This window comes from Panthera pardus, unplaced genomic scaffold (genome assembly GCF_024362965.1).
Source record: "Panthera pardus isolate Hobbes unplaced genomic scaffold, ASM2436296v1 HiC_scaffold_18, whole genome shotgun sequence".
In the NCBI taxonomy this organism is placed as follows: Eukaryota; Metazoa; Chordata; class Mammalia; order Carnivora; family Felidae; genus Panthera; species Panthera pardus.
The window spans coordinates 20,409,785-20,434,852 of NW_026526743.1; the positions used below are offsets into that span (position 1 = coordinate 20,409,785).

Here is a 25,068-nt window from a genome sequence, read left to right on the forward strand (position 1 = left end):
CGCATCTCCCCAAATCACCCACTGAACCATGTAACTCCAGCAAAAAGGGTGCAGGACTAGAAAGGTTGGGAAAGGCGGTGTCATGCGGTCTTTTGACCCTCCCCCCGCTGCCTAAGTATGGGCCTTGAGCCCGGAAGGCTTCCCTACTGAGGAAAGAGTCCTCACAGCCCGTGCTGGCCTCATCACCTTCGTGTGGGAATGTCTTTCCCTGTTTCAGACTCAACGTGTACTCCTTTGCTCTGCACAAGCGTGTGCATCAGATGACACCTGGCCAACCCCGTATTATGCGTGTCCACTGCAGCGAGATGGGGTCCTTCTGCAGCACAAGAGGCGTGCGTGCAGGTCACTTGCCCTGTGTTGGCTGCAGGGAGAACACCTGTGGGCCACGGGGGACTGACGCACTACTGGAGCTGATTTTACTCTGCTTCTGCTCTCTGTGAGTAGGGCGTTATTCCATCCGATGCTTGGCTGTGTTGTGGTTTCCTCGGCGACTGGAATCCCCAGACGCAGTGGGCAGAACTGTTAGCTCTCCTGCTTTTGGCGATAGGTAATAGATGTCACTTGCTTAACAGAGAATCAGGCGCCATTCAGCTGTGGCGCTCATCAGCTGTGTGGATCTGTCCCCAGTTTTCTAACTGGCAAAATAATGGTGTTCACGGAGTTCTCTTCCAGCTACATTCTGGTTCCTGTGAGAGTGAAAGAATATGATGCCCAAAGCCCAAGTCAGTAAGGAGGACTTTTGTAGGTGCAGGAGCCGGGGGAATGCTAACAGTATATGGTTCTCACAGTTTACATGTTGGAAACATTCACTGAAGAAAGACTTTCCTTTCGATCAGAGATTCTCAACCTTGGCCAGATGATTGCTGTGGACAGCTGTCCTATTTATGGTAGAATATTTAGCCGCATCCCCGGCCTCTTCCCACTAGACGGTAGTAGCATCTCACTCTCAGTTGTGACCACCAAAAATGTTTCCAGATACGGCCAAATGTCTCCTGAAGGGCAAAAGTGGCCTCCCTGGATGGAGGACCACTTATCTAGATGGTTTCCTCTAGTCAAGGTCAAGTAATACAGGGGCACCTGGGTGGCTCAGTTGGTTAAGTGTCTGAGTTTGACTCAGGTCATGATCTCTAAGTCTGTGAGTTTGAACCCCGCATCGGGCTCTGTGCTGACAGCTCAGAGCCTGGAGCCTGCTTCCGATTCTGTGTCTCCCTCTTTCTCTCTCTCTGCCCCTCCGCGGCATCATGCTCTGTTTCTCTCTCTCTCAAAAATAAATAAAATGTTAACAAAAAAAGATTAAGTAATACACACATACCTTATTGATCAATACCACTATTTTATAGGTAGGAAAAATAAGACATTTCATGAAAAATAAAGTCCATCATATGATACATAATATAGTCAAAGATCTGAAACAGAATTAGTGTCTTCACCATTTCACATCTTTAATCAATAAACATTATTCCTCTTAAGAGGAGGTGAAAAAATGACCCATATTAAAAACCATTGAAAATAAGCATCATTAATAAAACACCATTAAATGATGAATAGTTCTACATCTCTTTAATCTCTGTATTTATTAGCTACTGCTCCCCAGAGTAAAAATAAATAGGGTTTTTGTTATGGCTTCATCCTTCTTTAAAATGGGAACTAAAAGGTTTCCAATTTGGTAGGCCTAATCACTAATGCCTTTTGTATCAAACAGATTTGTGTGTTAATCATCAAGCTAAAGACATAACAAGAAAATAACGTCACCTGAGTGTCATCTCAGTGTGCTATTCACATGTAATCAGACTCCCTTCAACTAATCTCACCGGCAAGTCTAAGGAATTCATGGCTGCACCTCCTCAGCACGTCAAGGAAAGCGCTATTGCAGTGGACAGTTAAAAGACAACGGCAGTAGAACATCTTATTTAAACTTTTGATAATAAAATAATACAGAAGTGGATGGGTGCCTGGGTGGTTCAGTTGGTTAAGTATCTTGATTTCGGTTTGTGAGTTCAAGCCCCGTGTCAGGCTCTGCAATGACAGCACGGAGCCTGCTTGGGATTCTCTCTCTCCACTCTTCCCCTGTTGGCTCTCTCTCAAAAGTAAGTAAATAAAATAATAATTCAGAAGTGGAAACCCTTGTGAGGTTTTCTTCCCCCCTCATTCCGGGAACAGGATTATTAATAATTAATTACATTTGTGTGATACCATGAGGTTTAAAGGATGAAATAAGCAAGAGAGCACTATATTACGCTTGAAATGTATATTATACTATATCAGATTAGACTACTGGTACTAGATTGTACAAAGGTCCTTATGCTCCAAGCAAGTCCAGTCGACCTCCGGTATTCAGCAGGACAACTTCAAGCAAGCCAGCTTACAAACGAGCAGTCCTCTATAGATGGCTCTGACTTACTACGTAGGTCTTGGGATAAACATGTTTATGCTTTGACTGGACGGTCACGTGGACACTGTACACATGGCGGCTGTGTAACACCATTCGGTGAAATGTCTTGCCTTCCTTCATGATTTCTCCAGTCTTTTTTTCCGTGGACATAACATTCTCTACAAAGTCTGAATCTTCTAAGTACAGTTCATCTCCTGAAAAATAACATTTTGAGTCCACAAAGTGTTATTTTATAAAACATTCCAAAATATTAGTGACATGCACATCGGTATCGATCTATGTCATGTGTTTGGAACGGAGATAGGTGTTAAGTAAGTCCGATTTTATGAGCCTACCTCAATGTCTTTCTTGTGTTTTTAATACCCACACCCCCCAACTCCCCATTCCCCAGCCAAAAAGTTTCTTTGGGCACATAAGTATTTATGACTTGGTATTTTTCATCACGAATTATAACTTTTAGGCTAACCTGACTCTTTATCCTAGTTGGTATTAATATTGGCCTTGACATCCATACATTTTTGGGTTTCAATGTGAGCTGTTCTAATAATTTTAAGGTTAAATTACACAAATTATCATTTACACATCAAAACTGCTAAAACGTATGACTGTAGGATGAGTAACAACTATTGTCGCTATTGTGAGAACTGAGCCAAGCAGCCATGAGCAGGTCACAAAGCCCCATCCATAAAACTATGGCGCCTGGGTGGCTCAGTCGGTTAAGTGTCCGACTTCGGCTCGGGTCATGATCTCACCGTTCATGGGTTCAAGTCCTGTGTTGGGCTCTGTGCTGACAGCGCGGGGCCTGGAGCCTGCTTCGGATTCTGTGTCTCCCTTTCTCTCTACCATCCCCTGCTCATGCTCTGCCTGCCTCTCTCTCTCTCTCTCTCTCTCTCTCTCTCAAAAATAAACATTAAAAAAAAATTTTAAAGGTAAACTGCCACAAAACCCCCACCTAGCACTTACCCAACAACAATCCTGTCAACAAACTCCCTAATTCAAATAAGTTGACAATTTCTCCTAATCCAAGTTCTTAACAGAGCGTATTTGAAAACAAAAGTTTTCAACTTCATAACTCATTCTCAAAATTCAAAATTAAAGTGTAAAAAAGTGAAATAACATGAGAAAGAGTTTTGTAAACATCTAGGAAACATATTTAAATAAACGTATGTGTGTATACAAAATGACTTACTTAGAACTTTTGGTTATAATAAACACCATGGATATTTTATAGACTTGGACATTACTTAATAAACTGCTGTATTGTGTAAAACAGATGGTAATTCATGTCTCTGTGTTGCACAATACTGCCATACAGCCCAGTGCATTAAATGTGAATACTACGGTGCTGGGCACCTGGGTGGCTTTGGTTAAGTATCCAACTCTTGATTTCAGCTCAGGTTATGATCTCACAGTTCATGGGTTTGAGCCCCGCATCGGGCTCTGCACGGACAGTGTGGAGCCTACTTGGAATTCTGTCTCCTCTCTCTCTGCTCCTCCCCAGTTTGTATGCTCTCTCTCTCGCTCTCTCTCTCTCTCTCTCTCAAAAATAAATAAACTTAAAAAAAAAAAAGAAGAAGAAGAACACTGTGCTTCACTGACTTACCTGGTAAAAGCTGGAGCATTGCATCAGCAGTTAAAAATGTGATCGGCAGCCATGTTTCCATCTCTTCCAATGCACCATCCAAACAAAATTTGTGCAAGTCAGAGAGAGAGGCAAAGTTTCCAAGCCTTCTTATTTCGTAGAACTGTGGGGGTGCTAACCAAATTTTTTTCGATATGAAACTCTCAGTTGCCTCTGATGGAGATGACCACTGTGGAAGACAATGGCCAGGGTTTTAAGGTTTATTCCAGAGGCAATGGAAGATTTGAAATCATTAGATCAGTACCCAAATCTAACTGACGTCGTACAATTAATGTATTAATGTGCCTTGCTAGAATCCTCTAAGACAACATGAAAAGATTTGGTTAATGAAATGTGGGCTGACCCTCCACCCTCACAAGAGGTTGGTTAATGGGACGCTGATCCTAAGGACCAATAAATCAACTAGGATAGATCACCAAGCATTGACTTGGGTGGTGGGGGGGGGGGTGTTCAGCAGAGAAGGCAGAAGATGCAAGAAGGCAAGCTGGTTCTGGTCACTCCCAGGGGAAAAAGAAGCCTGTCCGGTGTTAATTCATGAAAGCAGATTGAGAATTCAGTGCCCATTCATTCCACCCACAAACGGGTGCCTTGGGTAGGCCCTGGGGAGGTGGTGAACAAGACAAAGCTCTCTCAGGCCCTATGGGGCCTTCAGCAATCAGAAAGTAGCATGACAAGTTCACATGTTATGATGGGGTAAAGAGGAGCAAAAGGAGCTTTCAGGAAGGTCAGGAGGCATGACTCAGCCTATCGTTTCAGGAATGTAATAACAGCAGAGTATCAGGGCGCCTGGGTGGCTCAGTCAGTTGAGCATCTGACTCTTGATTTCTGCTCAGGTCTTGATCTCATAGTCAGTGGGACTGAGCCCCATGTTGTGCTCTATGCTGAGAGCGTGGAGCCTGCTTGAGATTCTCGCTCTCCCTCTCAAAATAAATAAACTTAAAAACTAATAATAACAGCACAGTACCAACCAGACAGCATTTGCCCATTTAACTTAAATGACCTGACTGCTGTGACCTTTCCTCCTTCCCAAGCCTTACTTCCATACACATTTTGATAAAAGGAGTTGATTCAGCGAATATGAAATAACCCCAAAGGGGTCTTTCTTTAACTGACTGACTAAATATCCATTTACACTAATGGAAACTGATTCTCATGCCTAATCTAGGAAATTGAAATCGATTTCTGCCACGGATAACTATAGGCCAAAGGTGTAAAAGCTTGTACGTGCCTAAACTTCCCCCTGAGGAATGCTTATGATTAATCTATGGGACCAAACAATCTATTTATAAGAAGCACCTCGGGCTATTCTCAACTTGCCAAGGCTGCATTTTGGAAAACAATGCTCGGGCCTCAAAGGACCACCCACTCTGTAAGTTATTTACATAGAACTCTCTTTGATCAATTCCACATGAGTTCAGTGATTAACAATCAAGATGAAGAGCTAAACAATAGGTACAACTCGCTTAATTCAACCTATTCAGGTTAGTCCAGACCATAGGTTATCATTTATTGGTTACTTGTTACTTGTAATGCACTGCTCACAAAACCTTTGACACCTTAGGCCAGATAATTATTTGTTGTGGGTGACTGTCTTGTACCCTAAAGGATGGTCAGAAGCATCCTTGAGCTCTACCCAGTAGAAGCCAGTAGAACTACCCAAATTAGGAAAATCAAACACATCTCCAGACATTGCCAAATGTATCTAGGGGCGGGTGGGTGAATCATCCCCTGTTGAGAATCACCAGCCTTGACTAGGTTAAGAACTGCTGCTTATTGAAATCTTTCCAGGGGCGCCTGGGTGGTTCAGTCGATTGAGCATCTGACTCTTGACTTTAGTTCAGGTCATGATCGCAGCAGGGTCAGGCGATCGAGCTCTGCATCAGGTTCTGCACTGAGCATAGAGCCAGCTTAAGATTCTCTCTTTCCCTCTGCCCTTCTCCCCAACTCATGTGCTCACTCTTTCTTTCTGTCCCTCTAAAATTAAAAAAAATAAAAAATCTCCTCTTCCAGCCATGAGTGCTAGAATTACCTTTCTCCAACATGATATAAACAATAGAGAAGTGGACAAAATCTATGAATCGATCATTTTCAGACATTGAAAAATGCAGAATTGTAACTTGTGAGAAAAGAAAAACAAATGAGGTGAACTCTACCATTGCCAAGATTCTCTGCCTAAAGGTAATTGTCAGACCACAGCAAAAGGAAAGAGAACCTAACCTATACCATTCTCACTGACTTACTGAGGAGACAGAGAACAGAGTTTGGAAAGGCCCATACAGGCTAGAATATGGAAGACATGGTACCTGAGAGGAGGGATCTATATAGAGTAGAGCTCCTAAGATCTGTATAGGATGCCCTTAGTCTTTGCGAAACACTAATCTATGCCAGCATAAGATGAAACCACATGACGTTGGAAAACATGCTTTCTAAGAAAAGAAAAGTTACTTGGGGGCTTTAAGACTAATAATTTCTAGGACTCACCTAGGGCCAGGAAAAACTTCCTCCAACCACAGTGGAGAGAACTTGTTGAATATAAGGGGCATTCAGCAGAAGGGTCTCAGTAGAAGTGCAGCTGATAGAATATAGGCTATCATGGAACTACTCTAAAACCACTTTTAAAAAAGAGGTGCTTGGGTGGCTTAGTTGGTTAACCGTCCAACTCTTGATTTCGGCTCAGGTCATGATCTCACGGTTCATGAGTTCGAGCCCCACATCGAGCTCTGCCCACTGACAGCCCAGAGCCTGTCTGGGATTCTCTCTCTCTCCTCCTCTCTCTCCAAACAGAAACTTAAAAAAAAAAAAAAAAATCTCAAGAAGATCAAGTTAATTTGCAATAACTTAACTTCCTGCCAGGAAAAGTTCAACAATCTTTAAAGGAACATAACAAAATCCAGTACTCATAAAAATCACAATATCCAACATCCAATAAAAAATTGCAAGACCCATGACAGGATAGCAGGAAAATGTGACCCCTAACTAGAAGACAAATTGGTCCATGGACACTACAGAGATGATGGAATTAGTAGAAAGGGGCATTAAAACCACTGTTGTAAGTATGTTCCATTGACTCAAAGACATAAAGGAAAATATGAACAGGATAAGAGAAATAGAAAATATTTTTAAACTAAATGGAACTTCTAAAAATGAAAAGTATCTGAAATGAAAAACACACAGGATGCTATTTACAGCAAGTTAGATGCTACATAAGAAAAGAGAAAAAGAACTTGAAAATGTAGCAGTAGAATCTATTCAAGATAAAGCACAGAGATAAAATACTTGAAACAAAATGAACAAGTTACCAGTTACATTCTCAAGTAGTCCAACATAAATGTAATTGGAGTCCCAGAAAAGAGGGGGAGGTGAAAAATATCTGAAGAAACAAATAACAAAAAGAAAACCATGCACATTGTAATCAAATTGATGAACACCAATGACTAAGAGGAAATATTTAAAGTAGCCACAAACACAAAACAAAACACATTAGGCACAGAGGACCAAAGAGTTAAAAGCAGATTTCTCATCATAAATTATACAAACCAGAAAATACCAAAGCAACATCTTTAAGCACTGAGAGAAACAAACAAACAAACAAATATGTTAACTTGGAATTCTATACCCAGCCAAAATATCTTTCAAACAAATGGAGGCAAAATAAAGTATTTTTCAGGTAAACAAAATTTACAAGATTCATTGTCAGAAGATCTGAAATACAACACATATTAGAGGATGTTTTTTGGGCCAAAAGAAACCAGGTGTAGATTTTAATCTGCACAAAGGTATGAAGAGCAGTAATAATGGTAAATATGCAGGTAAACATAAAAGACATTTTCTACTCATTGTTGCAGTCTTTCAAAGATTGACTGTTTAGGGCAAATTAATCAATGCACTATAGAGTTCATAATAATAATAAAAGTCAAATGTATGACAACAATAGCTATTGGACATGAGGGGAGAAATGTAGGTATACTGTTGTCAGGTTCCAACATGATACATGATGAAAGCTATGTATTGCAAACCCTAGAGTAACCACAAAGAAGTATAATTAGTAAGTCAATAATGGAGGTAAAATAGAGTCCTTAAAATACTCAAATAATACAAAAGGAGTCAGGAAAAGAAAAACACGCAAAGAATAGATAGGACAGATAACAAACTAAAAGATGGTAGATTTGAATTAAATATAAATATTTAAATATATAAACATATATAAATATAAATGATCTAAACACTCCAGCTAAAAGGCAGAAATTATACTACTGATAAGAAAAGGAAGACTATGTGCTGCCTACAAGAAACATACTTTATTTTTATTCAAAAAAATTTTTTAATGTTTATTTATTTTTGAGAGAGAGAGAGAGAGAGTGTGTGAGCAGGGGAGGGGCAGACACACACACACACACACACACACACACACACACACACAGAATCTGAAGCAGGCTCCAGGCTCTGAGCTGTCAGCACAGAGCCCAATGCAGGGCTCGAACTCACGAACCATGAGGTCAAGACCTGAGCCTAAGTCAGATGCCTAACTGCCAGATGCCCCAAAGGGTATTTCATAATAACCAAACGGTCAATCCATCAAGCTTTAACAGTCCTATATGTTTCGGCAGCACCTTACAAGGAAGCTTCAAAATACCCGAAGCAAAACCTGATAGAGAAAAAGACAAATTCACAATTTCTCATTAAAAATGTCAGCATTCCTGGGATGCACCTGGTTGGCTCAGTCTGTAGGGCATGCGACTCTTGGTCTCAAGGTTGTGAGTACAAGCACCCTGTTGGGTATGAAGATCACTTAAAAGAAAACAAATCTGAAAAAAAAAATGTCAGCATTCCTGTCAGTATCGGATGGAACAAGAAAACACTATGGAAGAGCTGAAAGACACTACCAACAAATTTAACCTAATTGCCATTTTTCCAAACTCTCCAGCAAGCACAGAACATATTATTCTTTTTAGGTGCAAAAGGAACAATCACCAAGATAGACCATATTTGTGGCCATAGAAAAAGCCTCAATAAATTTAAGACTGAAATCATATAAAGTATGTTCTCTGAGAACATAATTATACTGCATGAAATGGAGTGGGCATGAAATGAGTTAATGCAGGGAACGTGCTCAGGAAGGAGCCTGGGACCTGAACAGCACTGCACAACTCCTGGGATCTCCCCAAGGGCTCTCTTGGAGGGAAGCACCTGAGAAGCAGAGTCAAGGCCTCTTGAAGAAGCAGAGGAGCACTTCACCAAGGTCCTGGCTTTGGCCTGCAGGGTTGAGAGTGGGGCTACCTGGTTGCCTTGCTCGCTCAGTCACTTACCGGCTGTATGGCTCTGAGGAAGCTACGGACAGTCCCGACTTTGGTTCTACTTACAATTTTGCAATTCTAGGATGCTGCAAAAACCATACACATTCAAGCAGCAAAGTTACTTTTGAATTTTGACGTCTTCCCGCAGCTAGGTACTCACCACTGGTAGTGCCGGGCAGCAGCAATGAGCAAGCTCCCAAGTGAGTCGTGTGATCCTGAAGGTAAACAACTGATGATACCCTTGCGCTCATTCTGTACCATTACCACCTTTGTTGCCCACTTTCAGCATTCAATAAATTACATGAGATATTCAACACTTTGTTATAAAATAGGCTTTATGTTAGTTGATTCTGCCCAATTGTAGGCTAATGTTAGTGTTCTGAGCACGTTTAAGGTAGGTCAGGCTAAGAGGTTAGGTAGGTTAGGTCCCGGGGTTGTAACCCCATCACAGATGGGGGGGGGGGGCGGGGGCGGGGGGAAGACCTGTAATTAGCCCCCGTGCTGGGCTTATAGGGAAGTTCCAGATAGGCCTGGGCTGCTGGCGGAGGGCCCTGATTCTCAAGTTCCTGTGAGTCCCTACGCCGGCGCCGCAGGCCCTACCTGGCAGCTCACCACCTCGGTCAAGTCCGGGTAGACGGGCGGCGGCTCCCGCAGGCAGCACAAGAAGAAGGCGGTGCTGAAGCGGCGGCCACCCGAGCGCGTGAACGGCGTGAGCCAGCCGCCCCAGTCGTGCAGCGCCCAGATGTCGGGCGTGCAGTCGAGGTGCGCACACAGGCTCAGGAAGTGGCGCGGGTCGCGGCGGACGCGGTCGCGCCAGGCGTCCAGGCCCGGCGGCGGCGCGAGGGCGCGTGCGGGCTCGGCCGCCGTGGGCAGGGCGGCCCGTGGCCGCAGCAGCAGCACGCCCGCCTCCTCGAAGGCCTCGCGGATGGCACAGATGCGGAAGGCTACGTCATCCGGCAGCGCCGCGCCGTCCTCGTCGGCGGCGTCGGGCAGCCCCGGGAAGGAGGCTGGCCGCGACAGTGGCGGGCCCAGGCCGAAACGCGGCGGCCCGTGGTGCGGCGCGAAGAGGCGCAGCCAGTCGGGCGAGTGGTCTGCCTTGTCCAGCACGCCCCCCGGGAAGACGTGCGCCCCGGGCAAGAAGCCTTGGCTCTCGGAGCGCTGCAGCAGCAGCAGCCGAAAACCCTCGGCGGGCGGCGGGGGCGGCGACGGGGCGGCGGGGCCCGGGCGCGCCCAGCCCGCGGCCAGCACCATGGTGGCTGCCCGTCGCCAGCTGCTGGCGCCCGGCCGCAGGGAGCCGTTCATGGCGGGCGGCGGCGTGAGGCTTCCGGGCTCTGGGTTCTGGCGCGGCGGGAGCTCCCGGGCGCCGTTCCTACCGCCCCCAGAGGTCTTCTGGGCTTGGGGACCCAGGCCCGTGTCATATATGGCGAGCTCGAGGCGGGGCGCGCGCGGTGGGCGCCGGGTGAATTCTGGCTGTTAGGCCTACACCCGCGTCGGCCTGTGGGAGGAGCGTGGCGCCGGGGAGGGCTTGCACATGCCTGGAGTGCCTTAGTTCCCAGCCGGGTCACTGGCAGGACTAGGACTGTCACTGTCCCCGGCGAGGGATTGTTCACAGCCGCCTGACAGGAGGGCCTGCCTGCCTCATCTTTCCCACCCAGGACACTCGGACCGAGAGCAGAAATGCCTAGGGGCATACATGACCTGCCACGTTAAAACGTGATGCAGTATTTTCACCAGGCCAGGTGACACCTAGCCCACCAAACCCCGAGAACTAGGACTTATCCTTAAACCACCGGTCTACACGGAAGTATGTTGTCTTTGACAGCGAAGGAGACCTGAAGGGTAGATCTCTGAGCTTTGCAGGCTCACATGACTCCACCAATGAAAAACTGATGGATGAACCAGATGCCAAATTATGGGTTCCCCACCGCACGTCCTGGACGTGAAAGGCACTCTTGCCCCCGGGTAATTTGTCTTGTGTTCTGGAAGCCTTTTATTGTCAGGGCACCTGGGACCACCTTAAGCCCTTTAGGTCATTGGATGATTTCCACTTTCATGAGAGATGCTTAATCCAGGCCTAGGGATAGGAATTTCTCTCCACTTCATTTTCTCAGTGGCTGTAATACTCCCATGTCCAAGAGAAACATTCCTGTTTCTTAGAGCCTGTTTAAATCTGAATCTTCTCTTTTCGATTCCTTGTCACGTGCCAACAGCTTCTCCCACGATTGCTATTACACCTGATCACACATTTGTTACATTTGGGGATGAAACAGAGACTGTTCTTTTGGTGGGCCTCATTTAAGAACTGTCATTTTAATGTGGGTTATTTTGTGGGGGAGGATCTGGACATGGCACTGTCGGTTTTTAGGGGGGTTTTTTTAATTAAAAAATATAGGGGTTTTTGGTTTTTTTTGTGTTTTTTGTGTTTTTGTTTTTTATTGGAAGTATGCTCCACGCCCAACATGGGGCTTGAACTCACAACCCTAAGATCAAGAGTAGCATGCTCTACTGATGGAGCCAGCCAGACACTCCTAGAATGGTTTTTCTTAACATCGTTTTCTACAGGTACGACTCCCTGTGTACTGACTGCATCCTAGAAACAAACAAACAAAAAAATGGGACCACACACGGAGAAAAGTACAGGTGGAAGCCAAAGAAGGACACACGTCCCACTTGGAGGGCCAACCAACTTTCATCTACCTTGAGTCTGCAGAATCCACAGTTGGGGAACCCTTTCCTGAACTGCTTCGCAAATGCATGTGGCTCTCTGCACTGGGACAATCATTTCAGAACCCGTTGTAGCATCTGGAGTGGTACCCGGGAGCCTGTATTTTAACAGTTCCTGACGCTGCAGGTGGTTCTAGTGCTGTGAGCCATAGGAAGCTCTGAAAGGTGGTGACATGATCAAGTTCATATCTTCAAGTTTGTGACACCAGCATGGTGACTCAATTGGATGGAGCTGGACTGGAGACCCATGGGGTATGCTAGGCAAGAAATTATGAAGGCCTAAACTAGGAGAGTGGCTGTGGAGAGAGGGTAAGGAGGGAGAAGGGAATGATTTACAGAGTATTGAGGGGGTAGACTTGATGTAATATGGTAATTGGTTGAATGCAGAGCAGGGGACAGGAAGGAGTTAAGGTCTAGCTTGGGAGATTGAAGTAATAGTTATTCAACCCTAGAGGCAGTAATTAATAGTGATATTATTAAGCACCTACTGTGTGTGAGGCTCTGGGAATTTTGTAAGTATTCGCTGCATAATCCTCACAAAACCTTCTAAGGTGGAAATAGCCGTTGCCATTTCACAGAAGAGAAACTATTCACGGAGGGGTTAAGTCTCTTAAGAAAGGACATGCTATTCTCTTCGCGGTAAAATAACACCATCGTTTTGTAGATAAAAATGTTAATTTGGGGGGCACCTGGGTGACTCAATCGGTTGAGTGTCTGACTCTCGATTTTGGCTCAGGTCATGGTCTCACGCTTTGTGGGATCGAGCCCCACATCAGGCTCTGCGCTGACAGTGCAGAGCCTGCTTGGGATTCTCTCTCTCTCTCTCTCTCTCTCTCTGCCCCTCCCCAGCTTGCTCACACTTGCTTGAGCTCTTTCTCTTTCTCTCTCAAAATAAATAAGTAAACTTTAAAAAAATGTTTATTTTGAGATCAGCTTGTTTTCCCAAAGGCTGCTTACTCCTAAGTGAGATGATCAAGTTCTACAGTACATAGCAAAGTGGCATCCTTGGGTTGGATCTTAACCAATGCAGAACAGGCTCCAGAACTGCATGCTGCCATTTTGGTCTTATTCAGGAGGCTCTGTGACAATGCAATACCAGTTTATGTATGTATCCACAGATCACATCCTATAACCTATTATCTGCACTGTTCTAATGTTTTCTGCTCAGAGGAAAAATTACAGATCTATTAATCTACTGCTATTAACAAACGCCTCTGAAACTTTGTGGCTTAAAATGACAAACATTACCTCACAGTTTCTGTGGATCAGGAGTTTGAGAACATTTTAGCTGGGTGGTTCTGACTCAGTATCTCCCATGAGACTGTGGTCAGCCTATCAGCCGGGGCTTGACTGGGCCTGAGCGATCCATTTCCACAATGGCCCACTCATATCGCTATTGGCAGGAAGCTTCAGTTCCTCACCACACTGGCTTCTCCATTGAGCCACTTGAATGTCTTCGAAACTGGGCAGTTAACTTTTCCCAGAGAGAGTGACCCAAGAGAGAAGAAGGAGGAAGCCATGAATGCCTTTTATGATTTAGCCTCAGAAGTCACACTCCATTTCCAAGGTATCCTATTTTTACACTGGTCTGCTCTATTCAATGTGGGAGGGGACTACTCAAAAATACCAGGAGGCTGGAGATCATTGTGGGTCATCCTGGAGGCTGTAGTAACAGTGGACAAAAAATGAAACCATCTAAGCATTGGAAGAAAACAGGTAAATTCCTCTATAATCTTTGGGTCAAAATCTAGAAGCAGTAAGGGAAAAGATTGGTAACTTGACATATGCTTCTCTCCATATTTATAAACTTTATTATGACCAAAAACACTGTAAGAAAGTCTAAGATGGGGTGCCTGGGTAGCACAGTTGGTTAAGCATCTGAGTTCGGCTCAGGTCATGATCTCACAGTTAGTAAGTTCGAGCCCCACGTCGGATTCTGTGCTGACAGCTCAGAGCCTGGTGCCTGCTTCGGATTCTGTGTCTCCCTCTCTCTCTGCCCCTCCCCTGCTCACACTCTATTTCTCTCTCTCTCTCTCTCTCTCTCTCTCTCTCTCAAAAATAAACATTAAAAAAATTAAAAATGTCATTAAAAAAATAAAGTCTAAGACATAATAAAATGGAAAAATTATCTGTAATGTCTGTCACAAAGGATTAAGAGTTAGGAAAAAATGGAGAAGAAAAAACCTCTAATTATATAGAAAAATGGGCAAGAAAAAACAGTTTGGAGTAATTTAAGGTCACACATCCAGCAAGTGTTGGAAACTGTCTCCAAACCTATTGGCATGTTCTCAGAGTGTCCTGCCCAGCCCTGTCCTGCCAGGGGCATAATGCCAGCTGCTCCAGGCCTAACAGTAAGTGCCCACGGTCATTCCCTAGTAGCATCAGCAGTTACAATGGGCCACTTGGTCACGAGAGAGCGAGTCACTTTGTTTATGAGTCAGTTGCTTACTTCACAGTTCAGGACAGTTGACTCTTCATTCTGATGTTCTTCCGGTCCTCCCCAGCTTTATTTACAATGAAAAAATCCCTCATCGGATTTATTAGAACATGTGAAACCTTGAAAATAAATAAAAACTTTCCAAACATGTCCTGCCTCTTACCTATAGCTCCCTGTAGTCTTTTAGTTCACTATCAAGTTCAGCAAGCCCCAATTCACTTGAGTCATCCACTATTTATCAGGTTTTTCCATTAAAAAGGGAAGCAAGGAAGAGAACTTTGGGACTAGCCACGGAGAGATAATTTCAACTTGGACGGTCAACGGTAGCAGGAAAGCACATTCAGCCTTCCTAGAAGTCAAGGCACGTCACCAGGGTTAAACAAAACCCACCTGTGATTGACCAGTAACATCCTGTGCGCCACGAATCGCCAGATAAAAATTATTTCTCAAACTTTTTTTTTTTTTTTTTGAGAAGGATTTTAAAAAGGTTCACAGCATTGTTTTCTCAAACATGAATGGATTCCGGGGCATCTGGGTGACTCGGTTGGTTACGCGTCTGACTTCATCTCAGGTCATGATCTCATGGTCTGTGAGTTTGAGCCCCGCGTCGGGCTCTATGCTGTCAGTTCAGAGCCTGGAGCCTGCTTCGGATTCCATCTCTCTCTCTCTCTCTCTCTGCCCCTCCCCCACTCACATTCTGTCTCTCAAAATATGAACAAACGTTAAAAAAATGAATGGATTCCATTTATGTGACATTCTGGAAAAGGCAAAACTGAAGGGACAGAAGTGAGATCAGTGGTTGCCAGAGCCTGGGGCTGAAGGAAAGGACTGACTAGTAAGGCATGGGGGGGCCATGAAGACTGCCATCTTGCTGCTTGCGGTGGTGGTTACCTGATTGCACAGCTTTGTCAAAACCCAAAACTCATCTGAGAAGGGAGAATGTGACCATATTTAACTTGTACCTCAAAAAGTTTGGCTTTAAAAATTCATAGATTCCAACTTCCAGAGAAACCATCTGTACTTGACCTTTTTGTTACATACCTTTTCTCATTTTGACAAGTATATCTAAATTTGACTTTCAGATGGGTTTTTAGATTTTACCTGAGTTACAGAAAGTTAAATGTTTTCATATAGTTTGTTTTCATATAGCTTCTTTCCCCCAATTATCCAATTTCAGGACTTCTAAAGTAGTTTGATAAATAATAACAGCAGTGGCAGCCAACATTTATTGAGTCTTGTGCCCGGAGAAAGTCTTATCTTGATATCCTTATGAAGCATATATGCCTTATTATTACTCCCATTGCAAAGATTAAGTAAATTGAGGTAAGAGAGATTTAAGAACTTCAATGAGATCTGATCTGGACTCAGGTGTACTTTTTTCCATTGTTGGTACTTTTTTTTTTAACATTTATTTATTTTTGAGAGACAGAGACAGGGCATGAGTGGGGGAGAGGCAGAGAGAGGGGGAGACACAGAATCGGAAGCAGGCTCCACGCTCTGAGCTGTCTGCACAGAGCCCAACTCGGGACTCGAACTCACGAACCGTGAGATCATCACCTGAGCCGAAGTTGGACGCTCAACGAACTGAGCCACCCAGGCGCCCCCCACTGTTGGTACTCTTAACCTCAACGCTATAGTGTCTTGACACTGCAATTCAAAACATACTTGATTCCCTGGGGTAGGATTCCAAAAGAGTTTTGCTTTGTTTTTAGGGGGGAAGTTTCTGAAATTGTTTCTCATTGTAGTTTGAGACCCTAACTGTTAAGATTTATATTTTAATAACAACAATATGTTCCAGCAGATAAGAGCATTCAAAATTTTATTGTAAAAACAATATAACATTAAATTATTGAAAAAAAAAACACCATTCATAATCCCAACACCTTCACGAATAGTTTCATTTTTATTTCCTTGCAGATTTTCTCTATATGCCTCACACATATGCCTAACATGTCCATACGGACAGGGGACACTCACTTTGCTTTCTGGCAACAGCAAATGGACTCTTCAAAATCATTTCGACCAATGGGGGCTTTCATTTGGCTTCTTTACCTTTGTCACATCAGCCTAGGTTATAAACCTAAACGCCAACCAACAAGGATGGCCAAGAGCTCAGAGGAGTGCCGTGGAGTGCCAACTGTACAGAAGCAGTTGGAAATTTATAATTCTGGAGTATTTCTGCATATCTCTTTATATGTAATGAAATCTGTGAAGGGTAAGAATGTTGATCAGGGCATTCACTTCAAATGTGCATAAAAAAGATTAAGAATATATATATATTTTTAAAATCATAAAAGTTGATAGCTGAATCATTTGAGGGTGCCTATTTTTTTAAATACTCTTCTTAACGTTTATTCACCTTTTGAGAGGTGGAGACAGTGTGAGCAGGGCAGGGGTAGAGAGAGAGGGAGACACAGGATCGGAAGCAGGCTCCAGGCTCTGAGCTGTCAGCACTGAGCCCGATGTGGGGCTTGAACTCACGAACCGTGAGATCGTGACCTGAGCCGAAGTCAGACGCTTAACTGACTGAGCCACCCAAGCACCCCTTGAAGATTCCTTTAATGACTAAGTTATAAATGCTTCACATTACCTATTTTACTTAATTAACAATTTTCATTAGATCATCATTCAAACAGTTGACATGAAGCCTTTAATTCCACGTGGATCTGATGCCTCGTACAAAGCAACCCGTGCTGTGCTCACATTTCACATCAGGTGGCCAATGCAGTTACAGTGCTGAGGGCACCAGGTTACTTACAGAACAGGATTTTCCCAGCCTCCCTGATAAGTGACAGGGTTTCACATCTGTCACGTCGCAGAATCAGGTTAGGTGGCCTGACTGCTGGGTAAAACAAAGTGTTTAATATATAAATAACTAGGCTTTCTTGGACTCAGGCTTATAGTCGGAATTTAAATTCCGAATCTAATTTAAATAGTATACATAAGTAGCATTTACACGAATTTATTTTAAGTCCATCCACTAATCCTGATATGTACGAAAACAACAGTAAGCTCAGTTCATTCTGATTTTTAAAATGTCTAGGGAATTTTACCAACAGACTAATTTTAGAAAATAACCACCACACTGTGATATTTTGTTTCAATGTGTACCAGACCAACAACAACCCCAAATCCCCAAACAAAGTAACGCTTTCTTGTTGAACTTCATTCTGTTAAATGTTTTAAACTCTGGGAGGGACCTTTGCCACAATCAGCCAGGACTCCCCCAATTTCTCCATTGAGGGAACTGAGGCACAGGGAGGTCAGCGACTTATCTGAGGTACTTGGAGAGAGAGGCAGAGCCCCTGCCCATCACAGCTGGTCTGGCCTTGAGGGAGGAGGCAGTCCCCAAAGGAAGACAGAGGCCAGTCCGAGGCAGTCCCCAAAGGAAGACAGAGGCCAGTCCTTCAGTTCTTTACTTAGGCTGACATACGGGCTCACACTTTGAGGCTCGCACCTTGAACAAGCATTCATTACAGAAAGGACAGGTGCATCTGAAAAGCTAACGGCACAGCTAAAAATGTATCCATGTGCAGGTTGCAAAGGAAAATGCAGCATTACCAGGATCCTCATGCAAACCCAAACTCTCTAACCAAAACTACTTGTCATTTGACATCATACATGTCTTATGTAGCTTACTGTAAACCTTGTAGGTAAACCTACTGTAAATCGTGCAGGTTATACTCTGAATTTTACTTGCCAAAAATATTTCCCTTGCAGCATTGAAAAGCCTAAGTTCTTAGAATACATAAGAATTTTCCAGGCATATTTTTTCTTTCCTACAAACATTCCTGTTTTTTTAAACTACTAACAATAGTTCAAAGTTTCTGTAAGTGCCATGATGTTCCATTTGTCTTTCTTCTCAGTCAGATAAAACTGTACTGTTTTCCCAAAAGAGAAGTCAGTGATATTTTCTCCTTACAGATATTTATCATAAACATTTAACTCTGGAAATAAAGATCTATCCTTTAACTTGTACCTGTAATTTGGGAAACTAGCTGTTTTTTGCCATAGTTTCTAGCACTGACCTCATCATGCATACCCTATATTAAACATCTTGAATTTGGGGTTTTTTTTCCCCTACGCTTGTATCATGGTATGAAATACCAAATGTTTTTAGAAAATTAATGACTTTGATATCATACATCTAAATTGAATCAGGCTTCTATCAGAAAGCGATGCCTTGCATTATATACATAGAAACGAGAGCAGAGAGCTATAGTGAGAGCAGCCTATAGCTCAAACAGAAAGTGATTTTGCTTGCCTCACATAGCAAAAGTTCTAGTAGGCAATGTTTTAACTCCAAATAATACCAAATATTCCTAATGCTTAAAACTTCCAAACTCAGAATTGTTTAGGCTAACAGGTCCATTCAGCTTTTTTGTGTGTGCAGATGCAACATTTAATCACTGATTTCAGTGAGCAGAGGACTCTCGGAATTAGGTACATATCTGATTGCACATATAATTAAATACCCAAGGATCTGCCAAGTGAAAGGCCCACAGACCATGGCAAGAACAAAGAAATGTGTCCTAGTTGCTTTCTATGGATTACACAACGTCTGATGGATTTTGTTCTCCAATAGGTTCTGCCGAACAATTTTTTTTGTTGTTGTCATGAAGCAAAAACAGTTTGGTGAGAACAGACGAGTTACTGTATTAGAAACAGAAGAATATACTTAGGGCATGGTTTTAAAGGATATTTTCCAACATTGGGTCACAGAATGCCCCAGCCTCCTCTTGTCTGGGAGAACTGAGAGTTTGGGGAAGGTAATAGAGATTCCATGTTGCCTGTGTGTATGGGAGGAGCGGGAGGGTACTTAGGGAACTTTTTGGGTTGTCTCTGAAGGTACCCTGAACCTTCAGATGCAAAAGAATTTGAGCTGGCCCCTATTCAGATGAGGCAGAAGGTGTTCCTTTTATTAGCTAAGGTCATAAAACTTTTAATCGGCTTAAGACCTCGTGGGTGTTTTAAAACCATTATCACAGACACGCACGCAAACAGATCCCATGCTTTCACCGTGAGGTGCTGGAATCTGTGTGCTCAGGAAGGGTGGGAGGAAGTTGGGCTGGGAGGCTGGCCCTTAGGACCGCCAAGGCTGCAATACTTGTATCTGCCCCTGCTCCTTGGCCCTCCAAGCTGTCCTTGTGAAACTGTCAATTCCCTTCTCTGGTCCCCTTTCCCACCTTTAGGGTACAAAAGAAAAAAAAAAAAAATCCTTGTCAGTTTTCAGCCAAACCAAAGCCTTGGGTTTTATTCCAAATTACCCTTGGAGAGTTAAATGCGTGCGTTTTCTCAGCCTTATTTCCCCAACGATGTTCTCTCTGCACCACAGGCAGAGGTGGTGGCACTGCTCAGGTAAATTCCAGCCTGGGTCCCAGGGTTTTCCACATTCTTTATTGAGCGAAAGAAGCAGGGGCCACTCAGCTTCGTTCTGGTAGTTTATGCTATAACCTGCCTTTGAGAAGATCTATTTTAATAATAGATGTAGACTTACTAACTTAAACATGTAAGTAAAGACCACTATGTTTGACTCATTGGCACGTATGGATTCGTGGCCAAATGTCCTTTACCAAAAAACCCAGCTTTGATAAGACAGAACAATATTATATGGTTTTTCTTTCAAATGGTTATTGTTTTTAAAAAGCTGCTGAAATTCTGAGCCGAAGCTTTTGCATTCTAACCCAGTCTCAGGGCTAACTGGCTCAAACTGACATGAGACAGTGAGGTTTTCCCTCTCAGGGTCAGTGTGAGGGTCAGGGAGCTGTGCAGCTTCCTCCAGAGCCAGCTCTCCTACTGGCTAGCAGGCAAATTCCAAGGGATAGATAGGATTAAGGGCTCCAAAGAGGATTCTGCAGCCCTCCCCCAAAGGAGGATCAAACACTGGTCTAGTTTTGGAACAAAAAATAAACCCCAGCAAAGGAGAAAGTGCGTCTTTAAACAGCATGTGTCCCTTCCCAAAGCTCGTGCCCCTTCCAGGCTGGCTGGGGAGAGCCCTTTTTAATAGGCAAGTGTGTGCAATGGATCCAAGCATGGGAGGGCAGGCTTGACATGCCTTCTCTGGTTTCCTAAGTAGGGTCATAACTTGCGGGGGAGGTCAGCATCCCAAACCTCTTCCCGCTGCTTTTGGTAACTAATGGATAAACTCTGCCAAGAAGCTCAATCGTGCACCATAGAGATAGCACTTTGCATGAATGTCTCTGCACACTCTCCTAAACTTAGGCCCCAAAGGATTAAGGTAATAAAACCTGCTTACATCTTCTTACAGTTTTGTCCAGGAAACAAAGTCACCACCCACACAGAGCAAAACAACCCCGCCCCCACTCATTTCACCTCACCCCCCTTTCAAACTGCCCCCCGCGCGGACAGTGGGAATCGCTGGTAGAGGTGGGGTAATCCGACTCAGACTCCGTTGTAAACGCGCCCCAGCTGCACAAGCGGTAACCCATTAACTTGGAATCTAGGGTCACTGTGGACGGTTTTCTATTAATAGGGGATAAAGCTGCTGCATACATTAGCGGTAATGCCCTGGCCGCCCGCGCAAAATTAACTCCTCACAGGCCAGCACCAGGCAACCATGTTCTGCCCAGGCAGATGTGTTCACACACACACACACACACACACACACACACACACACACACACACACACACGGCTTTAGAACCCCTTCCCTTAAACATGCCAGATCCCACTCCCATCCAGAGTGCAGGCAGTGGCAGTCGTTCCTGAAGGATGTCTTCGGGCAGGGAGCGGCGGCGGGTAGAGTCTTCTGTCGGTCAGCTCAGCTTCGCCACGCAGATGGCCAGGGCCACGGCCGCCAGCAGCACGGCGCTGAAAACGGTGGCGGCCAGGGCCTTGCTCACGTCGCAAGGCCCGGTGCGCTCCTGTACAGACACGACGCCCACCGAAGAGGCGCCGACGCTGGACAGGAGCTCGGCGCCCGCCGTTTGGCGGGCCTGCACGGTCCAGCGGGGCACGTTGACCTTCATCTCCATGTCGTTGACCATCTCGCTCACCTGAAGGATCTCCCGCTCCAGCTCGCGCAGGTCGTTCACGTCGAAGTCGCGCTCCGCCTCGTGCCGCAGGCTGCGGGCGCTCAGGGCGCGCGCCGCTACGCCCGCGGAGCCGCCCGCTACGCCGGTGCGCACCAGCGGCCGCCGCGGCGCGTGCAGCGGGAACGCGGTGCCCAGGGCCAGCGCACGCCGCATGTCGGCTTCCAGCAGGTCCAGGCAGCCGGAGAAAGCCACCCAGAGGCGCTCGAACTCCGCGCGCTCCTCGGCGCCCAGGCCCCGGTCGCGTAGCGCGGCCGTCAGCCGGGCGCGGATGGCCACCGCCAGCTCCTGCGCCTTCTGGCGCGTCTTCTGCAACTCCTCACGTAGGTTCTGCGAGTCTGCCGAGCCGCCGACGGTCAGCACCAGGTGGTGGTAGCATGCGGTCGTCTTGTTGAGAGCGTCCAGCAGCGCCTTGCACTCCTCCCTTGCCATGGCGGTGCGCTCGGGCGCAGCCCGGCCGCCCACACCCCTCTTCGCCCCCAAGCTCTCAGCGCGGCAGGACGCGGCCGGCCACGAGGGCAGCCTGGGGCCGGGCGGTCCGCGCGCTTCTCATGGCCCGAGACAAGCTCGGCGCTGCCACTGTAGACAGAACCTCTCCAGCCCCACGACGTGCGCCTCCGCGGACCGGACGCAGAGACAGAACCCCGTTAGCTATCTCTCATCCCCTCGTCCATCATTTCCTGATGCACTCCACACTCCAAGTCACACGCCGAGTCTCTGCACCGCCCTCGCCTCCACGATGGTCCTCTGCGAAGCCCGGGTTGCGGTCCCCATCCTTCTCCCGTGCCGTCGCCAGCGCTAGCGGCCGCCGAGCCGCGCGCGGCGCCTTAGCCACAGCCGAGGGCTGCGGGGTCGGGTTTCTTAGGATCCGCCCACCCCCGCCCATCCTCGCGGAGCGCTTGCAACCCTTGGATCTGGGATAGGCGGGGCCCCGCGCGGGGAGGTCACGTGTAGGTCCCCCATCTCCCCCTCCTCTGCACCCCATTACAGATTTGGAGACTAGCCCTCGGGAGTTCCAACCCTCCAGTATCGTAAAGATGGGGAAACCGAGGCACAGGTAAAAGGGAGCCTAAATCACGCGACGTCCGTACAAGTGGGGGAACCAGAACCCAGGGACCCTAATTCCTAGACCCCTTCATTGACATAGTGGTGTCCCTTGTAGGACAGGAGGACTTCGTCCTCCGAAGCTAGCAGTAAAGGGTGATCCACAGGGCGGGACGACTCCCTGATGCTCCTTATCCAGATCCCGCCCGCTTTCTAGGGACCAAGCTTGGACCCCACCTCTAGTGTCTGATCAGCTTTCGGCCCCGCCCCCTCCCGTTCCGGGCACGCGCAGTCCGCGGCTCCAGGCTGGTCCCGCCTGAGTAGGAAGTGCTGTGCACCGCCTGAGCCCCACCCCGGCTGGGCGGGCTCAGTGATTGCTCTGTGCACACGTCACTCTGGGTAAGGGCTGTCGCTCATTGGCCTGACCAGGTGCGGCTCCGCCCAACGGCGGAGTAAAGGGGTGGGCGGTGGAGCTGAACTGCTGCGCTGGGGTGGTGGGCACCGAGGTCCGAGTCGAGGGCCCGGGAGGTGTCGCCGCCGCTCCTGGAAGGGCAGGGAGTGAAACTATGTAGCCTTTTAAGTAAGTGTCCTCCCTCTTGTCTCCTTCCGCGCCTCCCTTCCTCCGCGACGGCTGCGCCTCGGGGCCTAGTGGCCGGGCGGGGCCCCAGAGCTGGAAGGGGGAGGGGCTCTTTTCTCACCGCCGCGGGAGCCCCGCGGCGCCCCACGCTGGGCTGGCTGCCCCTGGACGGCCACCCCAAGACCCCAGTCCCTCGCTAGCTGGGCCGCCCGCCCGCGCTCTCCGGGTCCGATCGGCAGCCGGGCTCTCTCTGCCCTTCGTGTGCGGAGTGGGGGATGGCGAAGAATGCGCCCTCTGATCCCCATGACTACGGGACGGGTCAGCGGGTGCGGGGGCTGTGAGCTCGGACTTGGGGGCAGTGGGCGGGGCCGTCGCCCCAGCGCTGAGGGGCCTCGGTGGTTTGCTGACTGCCTGACTCGGCGGCTGGAGGGGGAGGATGTGGGTGGGGGTCCGGAGCCTCTGGCCTTGTGGTCCCGGGGGAGTTGGGGGGGGGGGGTGGTGGTGAAGGCGCAGGGAAGGAGGAGGGAATCCCTGTCAGTCAGTCGTCTTTCGTCCTGCTGGGTAAAATTTACTCCAGGAAAACTTAAGCACCAAGAGATGTTCCAGATTCTGGGTCTGTTCAGTTCTTTTCGTTGAACGTAGAATACTGTGGGCTCTTGAGCCAGGCATGGCCCCTGGAGATGTTGGGGACTTGGGCACTGGAAACCGAAGCCTGTGCTGGGCCATCACGGAGCAAGTGACCCGTCTTCCTTGAGAATTTAGGACATACAGGGAGGGAGGGGCTGGCGAGACTGGAGGGACTACTACATCGCATGTTTGCATGCGAACTGGCGTTTTCCAAGTTTATGGGTTTCGTGGGGGAGAGTACCCTATTTTGATTAGCGCAAGCCTCCCGCCAGCCCCAGAGAAGAGCAGGGAATCTTGGTGAGATATTAGCGTTTTGAGTCCGCCTCCCCCAGCATGGTATTGAGGCAGTCCAGAGGATCCAGAGCGCTTCACCCCAGGGTTCCCTCTCCCTGAGCTCTCTGTCCTTTTATCTATTGATTTGGGGCCATTTGGGGCCAGGGCTTGGATGATCCAGGCCATGGCCATTCTCTGCTGTGTGGCTCTTAGCCGCCCACTGGCCACATGGGGCCATGGCAAGGGAAGAGTAGTTTTCAAGACAAAATGGACAGGAGGGAGAACCCATCACTTTGGGGAGCTTTGGGGACAGTGGAGGGAGGCGAGGCTACTGAGATCGGTGGAAGGCCAGAATGAGAGGTCCTTAATGCCAGGTGGAGAAATTGAGAGTTCGTCTAGTAGGGAGTTCAAGTACATAAGTCCTTGAAGAATATAGTAGCCCTCTTTAATCTGTGGGGGATGTTTTCCAAGACCCTTAATGGATGCCAGAAACTTTGGATAGTACCCAATCCTATACCTACATACCTATGATGAGTTTAATATATAAATTAGGCACAGTAAGAGATTAACAAAAATAATAAAATAGAACACTTATTCATGAGGCACTGTGATAAAAGTTATGTAAATGTGGTCTCTCTCAAAATATCTTATGGTACCGTACTCACTCTTCCTGTGATGATGTGAGATGATAAAATGCCCACGTGATGAAATGAAGTGAGGGGACCCAATACGGGTTATTATGATACTGTGTTAGCTACTGTTGACTTTCTGACCGTACGTCAGAAGGAGGATCTTCTGTTTCCGGACTCCAGTTGACCATGGGGAACCAAAACTGGAAGATGAAACTGATGGTAAGGGGGACTACTGTACCATACAGACCTCAGTGTTGCAAAGACCACTTTGTTATCTTTTCATGTGGACCAGTATGAGTAAGGTCAGGAGGCAGAAGCCCCTGAGGGAGAAGTGCAGGATGGGAGCAGGGACAGACACTTGTGACTAGCCCCAGC

General features: G+C 46.7%; 3 protein-coding genes across 9 annotated transcripts in view; 1 reads left to right on the forward strand and 2 right to left on the reverse strand.

Annotated features, from left to right (window-relative positions):
* Positions 1 to 1,293: 1,293 nt before the first annotated feature.
* Positions 1,294 to 10,832, reverse strand: NUDT19 (nudix hydrolase 19). 3 transcript variants are annotated; one of them, XM_019423329.2, is made up of 3 exons: positions 9,929 to 10,827; positions 9,489 to 9,543; positions 1,294 to 2,586 (listed from the first exon to the last, which is right to left on the reverse strand). In XM_019423329.2, the coding sequence occupies exons 1-3, from the start codon at positions 10,628 to 10,630 to the stop codon at positions 2,381 to 2,383; spliced, it is 963 nt and encodes a 320-aa protein (XP_019278874.1). In that variant the 5' UTR covers positions 10,631 to 10,827; the 3' UTR covers positions 1,294 to 2,380. The 3 variants fall into 3 exon arrangements, with proteins under 3 accessions (XP_019278874.1, XP_019278873.1, XP_019278875.1); XM_019423328.2 differs by lacking the exon at positions 9,489 to 9,543 and adding an exon at positions 3,996 to 4,203 and having other exon boundaries at positions 9,929 to 10,811; XM_019423330.2 differs by lacking the exon at positions 1,294 to 2,586 and adding an exon at positions 4,056 to 4,203 and having other exon boundaries at positions 9,929 to 10,832.
* Positions 10,833 to 19,919: 9,087 nt separating this feature from the next.
* Positions 19,920 to 22,879, reverse strand: RGS9BP (regulator of G protein signaling 9 binding protein). The gene has a single exon (XM_019423326.2). It carries the CDS (start codon positions 21,970 to 21,972, stop codon positions 21,265 to 21,267), a length of 708 nt encoding a protein of 235 aa, XP_019278871.2. The 5' UTR covers positions 21,973 to 22,879; the 3' UTR covers positions 19,920 to 21,264.
* Positions 22,880 to 23,029: 150 nt separating this feature from the next.
* ANKRD27 (ankyrin repeat domain 27) overlaps positions 23,030 to 25,068 on the forward strand; it is a 51,575-nt gene continuing 49,536 nt past the window's right edge. For 4 of the 5 annotated variants that reach the window (XM_019423320.2, XM_019423319.2, XM_019423322.2 and 1 more), the window contains exon 1: positions 23,031 to 23,164. The gene's annotated coding sequence lies outside the window, so the exon portion shown is untranslated. Of the gene's footprint in view, positions 23,165 to 25,068 lie in introns of all 5 variants that reach the window. The other variant, XM_019423321.2, reaches the window with a different exon arrangement.